The sequence below is a fragment of the Hyaena hyaena genome, unplaced genomic scaffold (genome assembly GCF_003009895.1).
Source record: "Hyaena hyaena isolate Hyena2069 unplaced genomic scaffold, ASM300989v1 scaffold_572, whole genome shotgun sequence".
NCBI lineage: Eukaryota > Metazoa > Chordata > Mammalia > Carnivora > Hyaenidae > Hyaena > Hyaena hyaena.
The window spans coordinates 575,696-595,712 of record NW_024081210.1 but is presented as its reverse complement, the minus strand read 5'-3'; the positions used below and the strand labels follow the sequence as shown (position 1 = coordinate 595,712).

At 37.2% G+C, this 20,017-nt stretch overlaps 1 protein-coding gene across 2 annotated transcripts in view; it reads left to right on the top strand.

Moving 5' to 3' along the window:
• INVS (inversin) overlaps positions 1 to 20,017 on the top strand; it is a 165,222-nt gene that overhangs the window by 6,896 nt on the left and 138,309 nt on the right. For both annotated transcript variants that reach the window (XM_039256576.1, XM_039256575.1), the window contains exon 3: positions 14,231 to 14,397. In XM_039256576.1, the coding sequence (XP_039112507.1) occupies positions 14,231 to 14,397 (167 nt within the window). The remainder of the gene's footprint in view (positions 1 to 14,230; positions 14,398 to 20,017) is intronic.

The window sequence follows — 20,017 nt, the reverse complement described above, 5'->3', positions numbered from 1 at the left end:
AAAACAAAACATGCTTATTTAGAAGTATATATAGAGAGTATGCAACTTATATGTATGTTTAACAAATAAATATAAAGCAAACATCTATGTAATCGCCATTAGGTCAAGAGACAGAACATTGTTCCCCTAGAATCCCCTAATGCATTCTTTTTTTTTTTTTTTTTTTTTTAATATTTTTTATTTATTTCTAGGAGTAAGANGAGAGAGAGAGAGAGACAGCGTGAGCAGGGGAGGGGCAGAGAGAGAGGGAGTCACAGACTCTGAAACAGGCTCCAGGCTCTGAGCTGGCAGTCAGCACAGAGCCCGACGCGGGGCTCGAACCCACAAACCGCGAGATCATGACCTAAGCGAAAGTCGGACGCTCAACCGACTAAGCCACCCAGGCGCCCCCCCCTAATGCATTCTACCCTACCCCTTGGAGTAATTTGTTATCTTGACTTTTATAATAATAATTACATTGTAATTATACCACCTAGGTATAGCTCTTAAACACTATAGTCTAGTTTTGCCTTTTTGAACTTTTTTTGCTAAATGCTCCATGTTTACTTGTACTGAAAGCTACATACACAGTTTTGTCATTTTCCTGCTAAGAATTCCTTGCCTTCCATTATACATGGAATAAAACTTAAAAGTGCACCCGTTCCTCTTTCCCTCTCCAGCTTCACCTTTATCCACTCTGTTCCTAGAAAAACTTGCTTTCTTTTATTTTCTCAAACCGACCAAGCCCTTTTCTGTCTCAGGGCTTTTGTCAGAAATACTGTTCTCCCCATTCTCTGTCTGACCAACCTCTGCTCATCCTTCAGGCCTCAGCTTTTAGGTCATTTCTTCAAAGAGGCCTGCCCTCATCATCCAGTCTCGGTGAATTTGTTTCTCGTGTTCTCTCTTAGAACTCTGCAGGTTTTCTTCATTGGACTTAGATATTTATACATATGACTGTCTTAACATCTTTTTCCCATAAGCTAGTAGCCTCCATGAGTGTAGACTGTCTGTTTAATTCATCACTTTATTCGTAAAACCCAGCAAAGTTCTCAGCACATAGCAGAAACGTGAGATATATTTGTTGAAGGAGTGAGTAAATGTTATAACCATTTTTTTAAAGTACCTTTCCTCCCAAGAAGGCTATAATCATTTTGAGGACCGGGATTAATTGTGAATTGAGTTGAATCAAATTGAGTTAAATTAAATTGATTGGAGAGGCAAGTTAGGACTAAATTCCATTGAAATTTTTTTTTGTAAGTCAGAATACCTCAAGAAAAAAAATATCATAAAAGGAACTCTGTATTATTTTAATGAAAAATAACCTGCAAAGGAAATAAAACATGTAGTGTATTATAAATTAAAAATGGTTATACAGGCTCAGTCATACAAATTAACTAATGTGTTGCATAACAAAATTTGAAATATTCTTATAATTTTAAATCCCAAAGGAAAAAACCCTTAAAAACAGAGCAGAAGAATATTACGTGAAGCCAGCATAGAGCCAATAAATTTACTTTATAAATGAGTTCCCTGTGTGTTCTATCATCGTGTTTCATTACCAACTTTGAGCTGTTAACGCTGCTCTTCTTTTCAGAATTCTGCCATCATGTCTTCTGTGCAAAGACAGTCCTACCTGTGTTCCTGACATTTCCCAATATTTGTATATCCCTACCAAAGTAATAACTGTTTCATCTTATACTTCAGTGTATCTTATATATTCTTTCACGTAGTGCATTTTGACAATATCTGAATATATGCTTTTTCTCTTTCCTAAACTCGTAACATAGTACTACAGATGAATTGGGGTTTTTTTCTTGAATTTTTCCTCACCAACTGCTCACTGAACTCATTCACTTTAGCATTTTCTGTTTTCCCTTCTCTGTTTCCATGGAGAAGTATGTCAGTGATGTGTTCGACTCCATGGAAACAGATGAGCATCTCTTTCTACATACACGACTAATTAAATCGAACACTTTCTATGCCATCCATTGTTCTGGAGAAGGACTGAAGAGGCTTTCCCTGAATGAGACATCATTTTCGGAGCGATTTTTAGTGTTTAACCTAATACAATGGATTAATGTTTTAACACAACATTATGTTCTCGATTCAGATGATTTAGGGCTCAATCCTGGGCCCTAAAAGCATAAACATACATAGCAAAATCCTTATGTATTGTGGTTGTCATTTGTAGATATGTAGCTTTTTCTCCTAACATTAAATTGAGATAATCTGGATAAATACCAGCGATATAGTTGATAATAAAATTAAGTAGGTTCATTTTAATACCATACAATGTAGTATAGTAGAAAAGATGTGGATTTTAGAGTCACATAAATCTGAGTGTTGAGTTCTGGCTTTGTCATTTCTTAGCTGTGTTACTTTGGGTAAGCCACTTAATCTTTTTGAGCCTCAATGTCCTCATCTGAAAACTATAGACCACAATGCTTTATATGAGAGTTTAGTGGGATAATGACTGTAAGACATCAAGGGTGACTATAGTTAATAATACTGTATCGTTTACTTGAAAATTTCTGCAAGGAAAAAAAAAGTTTTTAAGAGTAGATCTTAAAAGTTCTCATCACAAGAAAAAACTGTTAACTGTGTGGTGACAGATATTAACTGTACTCACTGTGGTGATCATTTCACAGTAGGTAAAAATATTAAATTATTATGTTGTTGACTTGAAACTAACATGATGATATATGCCAAGTATGTCTCAAAAAAATCCAACATCACACCTGACACAGTAGACAATAAAAAGACCATGTTGCTCTTAGTGTTTTATCGGGTTGGACTTAACAGTAAAATGATCCAGGCTTACATAGTTTCAGAAGGGTCTCAAAATGAAACCCCACTAAGTGCAATGAAGAATAATTCTGTTTTCTTTGTGAAGACTAAGCAGAATAATCTGTAGATGTGCATAGTGTGTGATGGTTGATATAAACATCACTGCTAAGGGTGTTTGGGGTTGTTTGAGTGCTAAAGTGACAAGGCAAAACCATTCTGATTATACCATAACTTTGGATGCCCCATTCATATTCTAAACAAGTGTTCTCTCTTTGACTATGACCTCTCCCAACACAGTAGTTTGGTATGGCAAGGAATCTCGTAAGTAGCAGAGCAGTGACATTATTTCAGGTTAACGTCTTCCTTTACCTCAACCCTGACCTTAAATGTTAGGGTCACTAGATGTTTTATGAATGTTAGCATATATATATATATATATATATATATATATATATATATGCATCTATATGTATGTGTGTGTGTATTTATTGGCTTACATGTATATGCACTCATACTCATAATAGTAATAAAATCAGCCAGCATTTCGTAAAGTCATGTTATATGTGCCAGGCACCGTCTAAAAGTTTTGCAACTCATTAACTCATTTAACAGCAAAACACTACAAAGAGTTTTGGATACTCTTATTACCCTCATTTTATAGGTGAGGAAACTTGAGGTGTAGAGAGATTTAGTAACCGTCTATAAGTAGCAGAACTTAGAGTAGAGCCTGGAAGTCTGATTCCACAGCTCATGCTTTTAACCCCTAAACTATGGATTCTCTGTGAATGGAGAGACCCGTGTGTACACACGCACATTCGCATACATGAATATGGAGAATTCACATAGACACAAGACAGGAAGAGCTGATTAGGCCTAAACCTTGACCGACGAACTGAATGGTTATCTAAATCGGATTTTTCCTAGCCTTTTTGGCAACCTGGTGAAGCTTATTGGCCCCTTCTCAAGAATATGTTTTTAAGAACTTAAACATGATATATAGGAATCCAAAGAAAAGCAGCTATGTTGAAGTACAGTTATCAAAGTTTTAAAATTATGATATTGCAGTATACCTAAAATCGTATTTTATTGACACATTAAATAGCAAGGTCTAATAGAAAATCTAACAACTATAATAATTTCAAAATAGCAATGAGTTTAAATGCTATTTTAAGATACCACAACAACTATAATGAGATAATATGTGATAGTATTTCATAAAATCTCAAGTAACCTCAAAATGTAATATGTCCCTTATTATAATTCTCATTTTATATGTTAGGACACTGAGACTCAAAAGTTAAGAAATTTAGTTGTAAAGTTAATAACTGCACAGCTGAGACTCAAACCAGTTTATTTGATTTTGAATCCTATGTTGTCTCCATTGTTCCCATGTTGCCTTTATAACAATAAGCAAATAGTTTTTGGTTTTTTTATTTTTTTACTTTTATTTATTCATTTTCAGAGAGAGAGAGAGCATGAGCTGGAAAGAGGCAGAGAGAGAAGAAAAGAGAGAACCCCAAGCAGGCTTCACATTTCCTGAACCCACAAACCATGAGATCATGTCCTGAGCCAAAATCAAGAGTCAGACACTTAACCAACTGAACCACCCAGACAACCCTAAGCAAATAGTTTTTATTTTTTTGTTTTTTTAATGTTTATTTATTTTTGAGAGAGAGAGAAAGAGAGAGAGGCAGAGAGTGAGTGGGGGGGGCGGGGAGCAGAGAAAGAGGGAGACCCTGAATTAGAAGCAGGCTTAGGCTCTGAGCAGTCAGCAAAGAACTCAATACAGGGGTCGAACCCACAAACCGTGAGATCATGACCTGAGCTGAAATTGGTCGCTAACCAACTGAGGCACCCAGGCACCCTAGTTTTTAAATGACCACAAATGCCTTCCCAAGATTGTGACAATACAAGAGGTATAATGTACGAAGCAGGCGAAAGCAGATGAAATTCATCTTTGATGCCACACGCAGGTAACATTTTAGAACAAGCAGATAAAAGGTTCGTAGAGAATGCTGGGTCTGCTTGTGTTGGACAGTGTGGTACAGTAGTTCTTGAGCAGACTGGCGCAGCTATCACTGTAAGTGACAGTCGTGTCTTCTAACTGCTACATTGGGGTTCCGGGTGCTGCGCATGCTAGTCCACTAACCATACAGACTCTTCTGCTTCAGCTCGTCCTAAAATAACAGCATGCTGCAGGGGGGTGGCCTTCTAGTCATGGTTCCGGCCCAGCTTTCTGAGCTGTGTTCAGGCTGAGCACGTGCAGAATGCCAGCCCCCAGTAAGCAAGCACCATTTGGTCATGGATTAGAGGCTCTCCCCACAGTTGCCAGAGTAATTAAGACAACACAGCTCACTAGCCAGCTGCTTTCTCTATTAGCGGCTCCTGGCAGGAATTCAAAGTTAAGTACACGGCTGTACAGTGTATTAGCTTACATCCCAAACCCTACATGTGTGCAATGCGTTGCTGTTACCAAACGCTTCCAAACGGGAAATTACTTCACTCAAACATCAAAATAAGCTGTTGTGCAGCCTGGAGAGCTATTGGCTGAATGTTATAATTGAGGGAACTAAGGAAGGGGGAATGGAAGGGCCTCTCTCAGGTATTCCCTTTTAGCCAGGAAGCTCAGAACCTGATAGGACTTCAGTTACTCAGAAACTAGCCATAGAGCCACTCTCCCCTAAAGTAATTCAAAACAGGACCCGAATGAAGCTGAGTGCTGCTTTTCTAATCATGAATAGGGGATACATGCTTTCAGGCTCCTCAAATACACAACTTCAGCCATACAGGCAGGCACAACGTTCTGGATGGTGGTTATATAACCCAATTAAATCTTCTCTGTTGGCAAATGTAATACTAGTCGCACAAAAGCAAGTATTTCAGGGATTGAAAAGAAGGCTTGAAGTTTCCCTGTACCTCACAGAAGACTTGGGAAGAGCATAGCAATTGGCCTAAAGTTCTGCATCCTAGGAGGCACAGTACCTGTTCACCTCACGGTGTTGACTTCACCTTAGCCCTAAGAAGCCTAATCAGTTAGGATTATCCCAGTATGTGATGATTGCCTCCATTTCTGAACATTTGTTCTTATGGCCACAACTCCTAAATCTTCTCCCTCAGTAACATGTCCAATGAGAAATTAAATATGAAGTCCCATCATCTTGCTAATCCTAAGCACTACTGTCTTTGCTTGACACTAGCAAACAATACACTGGTAGAGAGCACAATTTCATCATGAAAGACAACTAGAGACTGGCCTTGTTTGTGTATTCTCTAGAAGTATCATTTTAACTCCAGAAGGGCTCAAATGATAAAAGGAACTTGCTCTACCTATAACATGTTTTAACTTTGTTCATGAGTTTGGGTTTAAATGGCTCCTTATCTTTAAGTGCAGTGATAGAATCTCTGGAATCTTCTGGATTAGACATTAGACGTTATGGAGGGAATAACACCTAGCACTGTGTTACACTCAGCAGGCTTGTAACCACTCAACACAGGGGCTTCTATTATCAGATACGTTGAGTCAGATGCAGAACTTGCCTCCATCTCCCAAACCGAGATTCTGGAAAAGAACACCTACCTCCTTCAGGAGTTCTACACAAATTCTAAGTCTCTTCCAGATCTCAAGAGCAATGACCTTTCTTGCTTTATTACCAGGATACATGGAAACATAGACCAGCAAAATGAGTTATCTAAGAAACTATAAAGTACTTCCGGGTCCTAATACATCCAAGATTTCAATAGACATTGAAATATATTTTTATTTTTTATTCATTTTAGAGAGACAGACAGACAGACAGACTCTGAGCAGGGGAGGGTCAGAGAGAGAGGGAGACACAGAATCCTAAGCAGGCTCCAGGCTCTGAGCTGTCAGCACAGAGCCCGATGCAGTGCTCAAACTCTCAAACTGCGAGATCATAACCTGAGCCAAAGTCGGGCACTTAACCGACTGAGCCATCCAGGTGCCCCTATATTGAAATATTTAGAGCTAACGCAGTAGCTTAACCTCAGGCACAAAACAACTCAAAGCCATACAACACCTTCTCTTTCTTCCCCTAGCATTTATAGTTCCCTTCAAAAATATCTCATTTGATCAGCTTTAGTAGAGTTTATGCCAAAACACCTTAAAAGTAACTGGCTTCCCGCATTTTCAGCTTATATGTGGCTACATTCAACTTATAAATACGTGATCATTGTCTGTGATGAAAGTAGCAATTTTTTTTTCACTTAAAGTACATGGCAGGAAGTATCTGTTGTTGTTTTAATGTAAACTTCATTGGGGCGCCTGGATGGCTCAGTCAGTTAAGTGTCTGACTTCAGCTCAGGTCATGATCTCACGGTTCATGGGTTCAAGCCCCATGTTGGGCTCTGTGCTGACAGCTAGCTCAGAGCCTGGAGCCTGCTTCGGATTCTGTGTCTCCCTCTCTCTCTGACCCTCCCCTGCACACGCTGTCTCTCTCTCTCAGAAATAAATTAAAAAACATTAAAAAAATATTTAAAGTAAACTTTATTGAAGTATCATACACAAAATACAGTAACCTCAATCTTTGTGACTATAGAGTTACTTAATTTTAACAAATATGTAGTCATATAATCACCACCATCAAGATATAGGCAAGTTCCATCACACCCCAAAATTTCCCTGCAACCCTTTATAATCAGTCCATCTTCACATCCCAGCCCCTGGTAACCACTGGACTCTTTTCTTTCCCTACAGTTTTACTTTTCCCAGAATGCAGCGTAAATGAATACCATATGTATCATTTGAAACAGAGTTCTTTCACTTAGCATGATACATTTGAGATTTTTTTCCTTGTCAAGTAGATCAGTAATTCATGCCTTTTTATTTATTTTTTAAAATATTTTTTTAATGTTTTATTTATTTCTAGGAGAGAGAGAGAGAGAGACAGCGTGAGCAGGGGAGGGTCAGAGAGAGAGGGAGTCACAGACTGAAACAGGCTCCAGGCTCTGAGCTGGCAGTCAGCACAGAGCCCGACACGGGGCCCGAACCCACGAACCGCGATATCATGACCTAAGCGAAAGTCGGACGCTTAACCGACTAAGCCACCCAGGCGCCCCCATGCCTTTTTATTACTGAGCAGTATCCTAGTGTATAGATGACCACAGTTCTTTTCTCATTCTCCACTAGAAGGGCAATTGGGATATTTTGTTTTAAGCAATTGTGAATGAGACTTCTGTAAACATCCAAATACAAGTTTTTATGCGAACATCAGGTTTCATGCTTTTGTTTCTCCTGAGTAAACACCCAGGAAAGAGATTGTTGGGCCATGTAGTAAGTGTATATTTAACTTAATGAGAAACTGAGAGTTTTATGTAGTGACTGTATCATTTTGAATTCCTACTGGTGATGGTTGAGAGTTCTCATTGTTCTATATCCTTACCAGCATTTGGTATTGTCAGGTTTTGTTTCGGTTTGGGTTTTAACCATTCTAATAGATGTGTAATGCCATGGTTTGAATTCCTATTTCCCTGTGTAGTAATGATGTTAGGCATCTTTTCACATGCTTATTCGGTGAAATTTTTCTTTAAAACTTTTACCCATCTTTTAATTTCATTATCTGTCTTTTTATTATTTGGCTGTATTTTTTTATTATTCACTTGTAAGAACTCTGTTTTGGAGTGTTGAGTCTTTGAAATTATTAATTTCACTTTCATTTATTTTTGAGAGAAAGAGATAGACAGAGTTTGAGCAGGGGAGGGGCAGAGAGAGAGAGGGAGACATAGATCTAAAGCAGGCTCCAGGCTCTGAGCCGTCAGCACAGAGCTGGAAACAGGGCTCAAACTCACAAGTGGTGAGATCATGACTTGAGCTGAAGTCAGACACAACTTACTAAGCCAACCAGGTGCCCTTTGGAGTGTTGAGTTTTATAAGTTTTTTTATATTTTTTGGATACTAATCCTTTATCAGCTACGTCATTTGCAAATATTTTCTCCCATTCCATAGGTTACCTTTTAGTTTTGTTGATTTATTCTAGGTAGAAGACTTTATCAGATACGTGTTTTGCAAATATTTTCTCCCAAATTATGGTTTGCCTTTTTATTTTCTTAACAGTGTCTTTCAAACAGCATTTTTAATTTGGGTGAAGTCCAATTTATTGATTTTTTTAAAATGGATTGTTCTTTAGTATTGTGTCTAAGAAATCTTTGTCTAACTCAAGGTCACAGAGATTGTCACTTTTGTTTGCTTCTAAAAGTTTTAGATAGTTATAGAAGTGTTAGATTTAAGATTATGATTCATTTTGAGATAATTTTTTTTAATGTTTTTTATTTATTTCTAGGAGAGAGAGAGAGACAGCGTGAACAGGGGAGGGTCAGAGAGAGAGGGAGTCACAGACTGAAACAGGCTACAGGCTCTGAGCTGGCAGTCAGCACAGAGCCCAACGCGGGGCTCGAACCCACGAACCACGAGATCATGACCTAAGCAAAAGTTGGACACTTAACCGACTAAGCCACCCAGGCGCCCCAAGATAATTTTTGTTTATGGTGAAAAATATGGAGAGAGTTTTTGGTTTGTTCGTTTTTTGGTTTTGTGTACACATGTCTAGGTTTTTCCAGCGTCATTTGTTTAAGATTATCCATTGGTTTGCCTTTGCACCTTTGTCAAAAATCAACTGGTCATATACATGTGTAAGTCCATTCAGTACTCTCAGTTCTGTCCTATTGATCTTTGTGTCCTTTTTTGGCCATTTAACTTAAATTTGAATTTATGGGCATAAAATTGTTTGTAATATTCCCTTATTTTCTATTTAATGACTTCAGGCTCTATAGTGTTGTACCTGCTTTCATTTCTGATATTGGAAATTTCTGTCTGCTCTGTTTTTAATGATCATTCTGATCAGAGATTTATCAATTTCAGTATTTTCCTAGAGCCAACTTTTAGCTTCATTGATTTTTTTCTAGTGTTTTTCTAATTTTAATTTCACTGATCTCTGCTCTTATCTATATTATATACTTCCTCTGCTTGTTTTGGATTAAATTTGGTATTCTTTTTTTAGTGCCCTAAAGTAGAAGTATAGATCATTGATTTGAAGCTATTGTTCTATTGTAATACAAGTATTCAATGATATATATTTCCTTCTAAGTCCCCTCATGTGTAGAATATGAACCTTACAACACTACTTTTATTTTCATTCATTTAATTATGTTTTTTAATCTCCCTTGAGATACTCTCTTTAACTCATGGATTATCTATGTGATTTTTAATTCCCAAATATTCAGTGATTTCCATTATATTTCTGTTACTGATTTGTAAATACATTATTGTCAAAGAATATACTTTGTATGACTTCACTTCTTTTTTTTAAGTTTATTTATTTATTTTGGGGGGGGAGGGGACACAACCGAGGGAGTGGCAGAGAGAGAAAGGGAGAGAGAGAATCCCAACACCAGGCTTGAACTCATGAACCGTGAGATCGTAACCTGAACTGAAATCAAGAGTCAGATGCCCAACTGACTGAGCAACCCAGGCGCCCCTGTATGACTTCACTTCTTTAAATTTGTTAATGTTTGTTTTATGACCCAATATATGGTCTATTTTGGTGAATGGTCCCATCAATGGGTTGGGTTTTTTTTGTTTTTTGTGCCTTTTTGGGGTTTTTTTTTTTTCCTTTTTTGGTGTTTTAAAATGTTATATATGTGGCTGTTAAGTACCATGATCAATAAATATCAGTTATATCTTGCTGCTTTAGTGTGGTATTCAGGTTTTCTCTCATCACTGCTTTTCATTTTAGTAGTTTAAGCAATTATGGAGACAGAGAAGGGTTTGAAGTTACCCATTATAATTGTAACTTTTTCTGAATGTTTCAAATCTATCAGTTTTAGGTGGCTCTATTTTGAAGCTCTGTGATTTGGTATATACACATTTAGGATTGTTATGTATTCTTGGTGAATCAATCCCTTTATCATTATATGATGTTTCTGTTTGTCCCTGATAATTGTCTTTGCTTTGAAGTCTATTTTATCAGATTTAATATCTGATATTAATCAGCTTTCTTTTAATTAGTGCTTACATAGCATATCTGTGCTTGTTTTTTTACTTTCAATCTACTTATTATATTTCAAATGAGTTTTTATAAATAGCATATAATTGGGCCTTCATTTTATATTCATCTTTTTTTATTGGTGTATTTTTTATCATTCACCTTTAATGTAATTATTGGTGTTAAGATTTAAGATTTCTAGTTTATTATGTGTTAATTACTGTTTGTAAATAGTTTTTCATTCTTGTTTTTCCCCTTTCCTGTCATCCTCTAAATTTCTTAAATGTTTTTAGTATTCAATTTTAATGTATATGTAGTGGGGCTATTTGTAACAGCTTTATTGAGATTTGTCATATATCCATACTATACAATTCACCAATTTAAAGTACAATTCAGTGGGTTTGTATATTCACAGAGTTGTACAAACATCACCATGATTAATTTTAGAACAACTTTATTACCTCCCAAAGAAACCCTATACCCTTTAGCTATGACCCCTCAAACACCTCCCTTATTCCTCAGTCCAAGGCGAGCACTGGCTGTAGGATTCTTGGTTGACAGTTCATCCCCACCCTTATCCCCAGCACTTGAAAAATGTTGTGTCAATAGTTTCTCATGAGAAATACATTGTCACTTGAATAGTTTTTCCCTTATGCTATGTTCTTTCTATCTGGCTGCTGTCATGATTATTTTCTTCTTCTTTAGTTTTCGAGAATTTGATTATGATTGACTCAGCATGGATTTCTTGGGGTTTATTCTGTTTGAGTTTTGCTCAGCTTTTTAAATCTGTAGGTCTGTGTCTTTCATCGAAATTGGGCTATTTCCAGCCATTACTCTTTCAAGTATGTTTTTAGCCCTTCATTCTTTTTCCTCTCTTTCTGGAACCCTGATGATACAAATGGTAGCTACTTTGTTATTGGCCCATAGAGCCCTGAGACTCACTGAATCTTTTTGTTTCTATCTTTTCTATCAGTTGTTCAGATTTCATAATATTTATTGGTCTGTCATCAAGTTCAGTGATTCTTTCCTCTGTCATCTCCATTCAGTGAGGTTTTTATTTTAGTTATTTTATTTGGTTATTTACTTATTTATTAAATTGTTTATTATTCTGCAATTTTCATTTGGTTCACCTTTATATTCTTTCTTTGCCATGACTATGTATTTTTTCATTTGTTTCAAGAGTGTTCATAATTGCTTGTTGGAGCATTTTTATCATAATTACTTTTTGGGGCGCCTGGGTGGCTTAGTCGGTTAAGTGTCCGACTTTCGCTTAGGTCATGATCTCGTGGTTCGTGGGTTCGGGCCCCGCATCGGGCTCTGTGCTGACTGCCAGCTCAGAGCCTGGAGCCTGTTTCAGTCTGTGACTCCCTCTCTCTGACCCTCCCCTGCTCATGCTGTCTCTCTCTCTCTCTCCTAGAAATAAATAAAACATTTAAAAAAATAATAATTACTTTAAAATCCTTGTCCAATAATTCTAATATCAATATCATCACAGTATTGGTGCCTGTTGATTGTCTCATTTTGTTTAATGGTTTTCTGGCTCTTGGTTTGTCTAATAATTTTGGATTATATCCTGGACATTTTGTGTATTTTGTTATGAGTCTTTGTATCCTATTTAATAAATAATCTTCTATTTTAATAGAGTGACAGTCTGTTTTGGTTTAGAATGAACTTTCTGTTCCAAAAGTGTGGACTCTTGCTCAAATGTCAAGTTAGTTTCCATAGCTCTTGCAGGGATCTTCGAATCTGCCCTATTTCTGTGCTACCCAAGCTAATTTATTTATTTTTTATTTTTTTAACGTTTATTTATTATTGAGAGATGGATAGAGAGAGAGCATGAGCATGGGAGGGGCAGAGAGAGGGGAGACAGAATCTGAAGCAGGCTCCAGGCTCTGAGCTGTTAGCTCAGAGCCTGATGTGGGGCTCAAACTCACAGACTGCGAGATCATCACCTGAGCCAAAGTCGGACGCTTAACCAACTGAGCCACCCAGGTGCCCCTACCCAAGCTAATTTAGAACCTCGACAGTATTCCACCCAGAGACCAATTCTCAAAACTTTGGCTGCTTTGATTCTGGTTAGTTTGACACCTGGACTGTCCAGAGTTGTTTATAACTTCATGCACCTATTTAAAGAATTGGTTTCTCTAGACTCCTCCTCTCCGTAATCCTCCCCACCTCTCTCACTGGAAAGGGAGATGATACTATGTCATTGCTATGCTTTTCTTAATGCAGGGTACGATGGTTTATAGGGCTCCTCCCCAGTTTCTGCCATGCCTAATAGGGAGGAAAAGAGGTACAGTTTCTTTCATTGTATGTGCTTTAAGTAGAACAAGTATAATCAACGGGGTTGAATCTCCCAGGGCTACCCTATTACCAATCTTTTGTCTGGAGAGAACAGGATTCCTAAGGAATTTTGTTTCTGCCCATTGGTGTTTCTGGTTGTGGGTTACTTTAGCACCCAGGCTGTCTTTAGAAGGCAGAAAGAAAGAAAAAGAGAGAGAGAGAGAGAGAGAGAGAGAGAGGAAGGAAGGAAGGAAGGAAGGAAGGAAGGAAGGAAAAGAAAGAAAGAAAGAAAGAAAGAAAGAAAGAAAGAAAGAAAGAAAGAAAGAAAGAAAGAAAGAAAGAAAGGAAAGAAAGAGAAAGAACGAACGGAGGAAGGGAGGGAGGGAACTCATCATCAGGTTCTTCCCTGAGTCCCATAGTCCCTAGACAGTTTGCCTTCTTTTCTCGACCTTTCATGTATTTTACCTAGCGTTTTTCGTTGTAATTAGAGGGAGGATCTAGGGTGGTACGCGTTTGCTCCATATTGTAATGGGAAGCCAATCATGATTCAGTTTTGTATCCCTTATAAAAACATACCGTAATGAGTAGTGTATGGTCTACACAAAAGAAAGGCGTGAGAGGGGAAAATAAGTAGCTTCATATCTCACAATGGTAATTCAGCATAACAGTAGTTAAAAATATGGTCTTTATTTTTCTTAATGTTTAGTTTTTTATTTTCGAGAGAGAGAAAGAGAGAGAGAGAGAGAGAATGTGTGTGCACAAGCAGGGGAGGGGAAGAGGGAAAGGGAGACAGAATCCAAAGCAGGCTCCAGGCTCTGTCAGTGCAGAGCCTGACATAGCGCTCAAACCCATGAACTGTGAGATCATGACCTAAGCCAAGGTTGGATGCTTAAATGACTGAGTCATTTAGCTGCCCCAAGAATATGGTCTTTAGAATCAATTAGCAACTTGAATTTTAGCTCTGCCTACTTTCAGTGTAATATAAACTAGTTGCTTAGCTTCTCAGAGCCTGAGTTTCCTATAATATGGGGATAGTAATATCTATCTCATAGGGTAAGTAAAAATGGCATGTATTTCATGCTTTTAACACAAAGCTTTGTAATGAAGTTACTAAATGTAGTTCCTAGTTATGCTAGGAATAACAACAACAATTATCAGATATCACTGTTTTCTTATACTCATAGGAAACTCTGCCCTTAAAGACAAAGAAGATCAATTTGGGAGGACACCACTTATGTACTGTGTGTTGGCTGACAGACTGGATTGTGCAGATGCTCTCCTGAAGGCAGGAGCAGATGTTAATAAAACTGACCACAGCCGGAGAACAGCCCTCCATCTCGCAGCTCAAAAGGTGAGAAGTTAAAGTCCTTTGAAGTGTAAACCTTTTGTGAGATATTCCTACGTTGATTAATGGGACTATGGAATAGACAGATGGTAAAGAAATCACAAGTATGTGACTCTTAGTTCCATTTGTTCTCTCTAAAAGCAGTCTATACTGCAGAGAATAAAACACAGATAATCATGAGTGGCCGCATTCACTTATCCACATTCCTTGAGCAATGGAATTCATTATATGATCTAAGATTAAGTCAGAGAAAAGGAATAAAAATTGTATGTATAAGATGATAAACCACATTACAAATCAATTTATGCATAGGGAAAAAGCAAAAAGCAAAGGCCAAAAAGAAAAACACTAAGGGGGTGCCTTGGTGGCTTCGTTGGTTAAGCGTCTAACTTCAGCTCAGGTCATGATCTCACAGTTCATGAGTTCTAGCCCCACATAGGGCTTTGTGCTAATAGCTCAGAGTCTGGAGCCTGCTTTGGATTCCGTGTCTCCCTCTCTCTCTGATCCTCTCCTGCTCCTGTTCTGTCTCTCTCAAAAATAAATAAACATTAAAAATTTTTTTAAAAAATAAAAGCACTAAGATATTAATAGTGGTTAAGTTTTAATATTGGTAATTTGTATAAATTTTGGTACTTTTTACTGTTTAAAATATTCCCCCTCACAACTATTAATTATCTTTTACAACAAAAAATTGCAGTCTCTCTTAATGCATGGGTAATAAGAAGCATAAAAGAAATTAATTTTCTAAATGTATTTCAATTTTTTAAAAATTTGAAACTATATTGCCAGCATAAATGACTTTAGGTTTTTTAAAGGCATTGTCAAGAGCTGAGATTTTAAAGATTAAACATATCAAAAAATTAAAATGGGAAGCTTATAAATTTAGAGACTTATTTATCTGAAAATTATTTTTCCCTCCATAAAATTATGGTGTATAAAATATATTTCTAGTGCCTGATATTTTTCTTTTTTGCTATTTTAGACATATATTTTTGGAATAAAAAGCAATAAAAATTAGTTAGATCCAGCAGAAACTATTAGAGTTATTTCCCATTAAAAAATGTGAACCAGATATAGCTGATTAATTGAGGGGTTAGAAAAATACCTTTTTCATTAGTTGAATACATAAAAAGAGACTGACATTAAGATATACTACTGAATATGCTAGTTATATGCTGGGATCAGTTAGGTCTGTCAGGTTATTCCCAAAGTTATTGCTCTTGAATTTGCTTTTCATTATAGTAATTTTTAAAAAATCTCCCTCATTTTCAATTTCTGTTTTAACTACTGTTCAGGTATTTAAAACCTTTCACCTAGGCTTGTCAGCTGTAAAAACTATTCACTCAGGAAGGGTAACTCCATTTAACTTGTTATCATAAAAAAGTAAACATTTCAGATTGGAGATCGCGCCAGTATTAAGAATTTGATACACTTTAGATTTTTCATTGTGGTTCATTTAGATTTAAAACCCAAGTTCAAAAATGTAGGTAGCTTCACATCAAATGGGTCACATGAAAAAAACTGGGGATTTGAGTCAAGGAGCCTACAGCATGTCATCTTTGAGAGGTATAATGTGACCAAAACAGTTGAGAAATTAGATTAGTTATATCTCTTCACAAGATGAAGTACATTGTTTTCTTTTGCTTTTTGTCTCTCCTTTATTTATTTCTTTGTTAGTTTGTTTGTTGTGACAGAGAAAGAGAGCACGGGGAGGCAGAGAGATAGGAAGAGAGAATCTTAAGCAGGCTCCATGCCTAGTGGGGAGCCAGATGTGGGGCTTGATCTCATGACTGTGTCAAGAATTGGATGCTTAACCAACTGAGCCACCCAGACGCCCCACTCCATTATTTTTTTAATTGTGACTTTCTACAGCATCACAGAATAAATAGAACTATATTTACATGTCACAATTTACATAGCTGATTTCAGAAATAACAAGTTTCTTGGTCTTTCGACTATCTGATAATCAGATTTCATCCTTTTCCCCCTTTCTCTGTGTTGTGGTTTGTTTTTGCATATTTGCCAAAAGCGGCAATGTATCTTTAGGCTATACTAGCACTAGTAGAATTTCCAGAACAAGGGTGGTCATAATTCTTTAAAACTCTGCTCTGTCCAGATCAAAACTGGGTTTTGTGTTTCATTTTGTGCTTTATGCAAAAGCACCCTTATTTTAAAAATCAGAGCTAAGATAGTTCAGGCAGGAATAAGAATGTGAAGAATCTAGAAGTAATTTTCAAAGGATAGTTGGAGATGACCTGTCCCAGGTCTGTAGCACACCCTGCCTCTGAGCAGACACAAACACAGATTCTCTTTAGAGCAAACATCTTTACCTTAAACTTCCAGGATTCCCCCATACTACATAGACCAAACAAGATCTCAAAGTAAAAGATCACCAAACATTTGAGGAAGGAATCTACCATGAATGAGAGTCAGCAGAAATGATAAACAGATTTATTCCCTCAGAAACTAATATTGGCATCATTAGAAACACAATGTAAAATAACCATTGATGGAATGGTGAAAGATATGAGAGAAGAAATCAGAAAAATGAGCAATCAATAAGAGACTCTCATGATGAGGCATCAGTTCTTGCCATGACCACTTATTTTAGAATAACCCATCTACCAAAAACTTTTATAATAACTGAATAAAATATATGTACATTGTTTGAAGACATTGTGAGCAGTCAGCAAAAGCAGGATCTAAGAAATTACAGTCATTCAGAGAAGAGGAGCATGGGAAATGAACACCACATTTATCCCATTGTCGCCTTTAAGGCATCTTCCAAAATGGAATGCAAAAGAATACAACCCTAGCAGGAAGCAATTGTCTTACAAGGGAGAGAAACCACAGGTCGAGTCTGGGGCTAGCAGTGGCTGGAAGGTGAAGGAGCAAAATCCTGGAGAGGAGGTTATTTCAGAGAAGGAACCCAAAAATCTGGGTACAAATTCTTTGCACATTGTTTGCAGATTCCTCAACTGTGCTTGTGCTAGGTGAGGCTCAAAGAAACCCAGCAGTAAACAAGTACTGGAGGCCAAAGAGCTAAACAGAGATTGTTTTAAAACTGTCCTATGTCTTCCTTCCTATGTAAGTTTTTAACACATAAGTTGATTTTTGTGTAGGGATCTATTCTCATTTTAAAACATAGAATAACAAATTTTCCCAGGACAACCTAGCTCATTACTTTTCAGCCATTTAGTATCTGCTAAGTGCCAGTGCCAGGCTTTTATACTATGTACCTCCTGTGCTTTTTTTTTTGTTTGTTTTTATTTTTTTCATTATGGTTTTTAACACTTTTTTTTAATGTTTTTTTTATTTATTTCTAGGAGAGAGAGAGAGACAGCGTGAGCAGGGAAGGGTCATAGAGAGAGGGAGTCACAGACTCTGAAACAGGCTCCAGACTCTGAGCTGGCAGTCAGCACAGAGCCCGACAGCGGGGCTCGAACCCACGAACCGCGAGATCATGACCTAAGCGAAAGTCGGACGCTTAACCGACTAAGCCACCCAGGCGCCCCTCATTATGGTTTTTAAATAAAGGGTCCTGGGGCACCTGGGTGGCTCGGTTAGTTGAACATCCAAACTTTTGATTTGGGCTCAGGTCATGGTCTCATAGTTCATGAGATCAAGCCCCACGTTAGGCTCTGCACTGACAGCCTGAAGCCCGCTTGGGATTCTCTCTCTCTCTCTCTCTCTCTCTCTCTCTCCTCTCCCTCTCTCTCTCTGCTCCTCCCCTGCTCACATCCTCGCTCTTCCTCTCTCTCCCTCTCTCAATAAATCAATAAGGTAAATAAATAAATAAATATTCTGAATATGAGGGAGCTACTTAGGAAATTTGAAAATAAAAGTTACACCATAACAGTACTTTAGGGAGACAAATACGGCAACTAAAGTTCTTTTGGAAGAGGAAGAGAGAGGAGGTACACAGAAAGCTATTACAGTTCAGGCCAATGGAGAGGAAGAGTTTGGTCCAAGAGATGTATTGTGGAGGTAGAATTGTTCATTCACTCTGCAGTTGCCACATGTCTACTGTATAGTCAGGATTTACACCTAGAGAGAATATAAAAAAATGAATCACATATGTCTGCAGTGAAAAAGTACTCTCCGTACTGATACCTATTAAATTTCATTTGTCTTTGTTTAATGACCCTCTCTGATCTATCAGATATCAAATATTCTTTTCAAGTGTTGTCTATCCCACTCAATTCTGTTATCTGTGAACTCAGAAGTGTGCTATTTGCATAATCATCAATATTCATGTATATGTACATGAATGCATTCATTCAACATATGTTCAGACTGTTACTATGTAACAGGTGCTGTGCTGGGGCTTTGGAATACAAAGATGAAAGACATGATTCCTGCTCATAAGTTGCTTACAAAGATCATGAATAAAGATATCAAGTGATAATTAAAGCTGGCCTATCTACCTTTTATATCTAAGCATTTATAAAGTATCAACAGGCATATCATGTAAATAGTTATTTCTTACTACTGATCTGAAAATCAAACATTCTCATATGTTATTTACTATCTTTTTGCTTTCTTGTGTGATAGTGACTAATTATGTTATCTTTCATTAGTTTGATTAGTAGGAAAAACTCTTGTTCCCATAGAGTGTTGTTCATCTCTCTGTTAGAGCCCCAATATCTTGTGCTGTAATAATTGTTCACTTGTCTCTTTCCCACTGGACTGGATCTCCAGGCAAGAACCTTGTTTTATTTATTTTTGAATCACCTAGAATCTAACACAGTGTCTGACATGTCTTGGTCGAATGAATGAATACACTTTGGGTTACTTATATAGAAAGCCATTATTAACACAAATGCTAGACATTTCGTTTATTAGAAACATTTATCCAGTTTCAGAACACATATATGGGAAAAAGTTATTGAACCATGTTGATTGGCTTACTTATTTTGACACATATTCACTTCTCTGGAAACAAATTGCTGTTAGTCCAAGCAGCTAAGAAAATGGTACCCACAAGAATAAAATTAATCTCAATATACTGAACATCTGTACCTAATTTGTTTTTCATTTGTACCCTCAGTTTAATCCAAGAAGGCAATCAGTCATACCTTTTCTGAGTTTCTCACAAAAGATATCTAATTGCTAAAATGTTTTCCTCCAGGGAATCTGCTATTTCTCTGACTTCCACAGATACATTTATTTGTCAATAAAGATAAAAAAGCCTTAGCAATCTTACTAAGTGTTAATAGTTATGCATTTTTAATCTTCCAGGAGGTTATTAATTTGGTTTCAAGAAGATTAAGACTACCACTCTAAAAAATATATCATGTTAAACACAAAAATTAAGGAAGCTTCATACTGTGTGTAGTTGTGCTGTGTGTGTTTTTAATTTTTTTTCTTTCATAGTTTATTGTCAAGTTGGATTCCATATAACACCCAGTGCTGATCCCAGCAAGTGCCCTTCTCCATGCCCACCACCCCCTTCCCCTCTCTGCCACCCACAACAGCCCTCAGTTTGTTCTCAGTATTCAAGAGTCTCTCATGGCTTGCCTCCCTCCCTCTCCCCAACTATTTTTCCACTTCTCCTCCCCAATGGTCCTCCATTAAGTTTCTCCTATTCCTCCTATATGTGGAAGCATATAGTATCTGTCTTTCT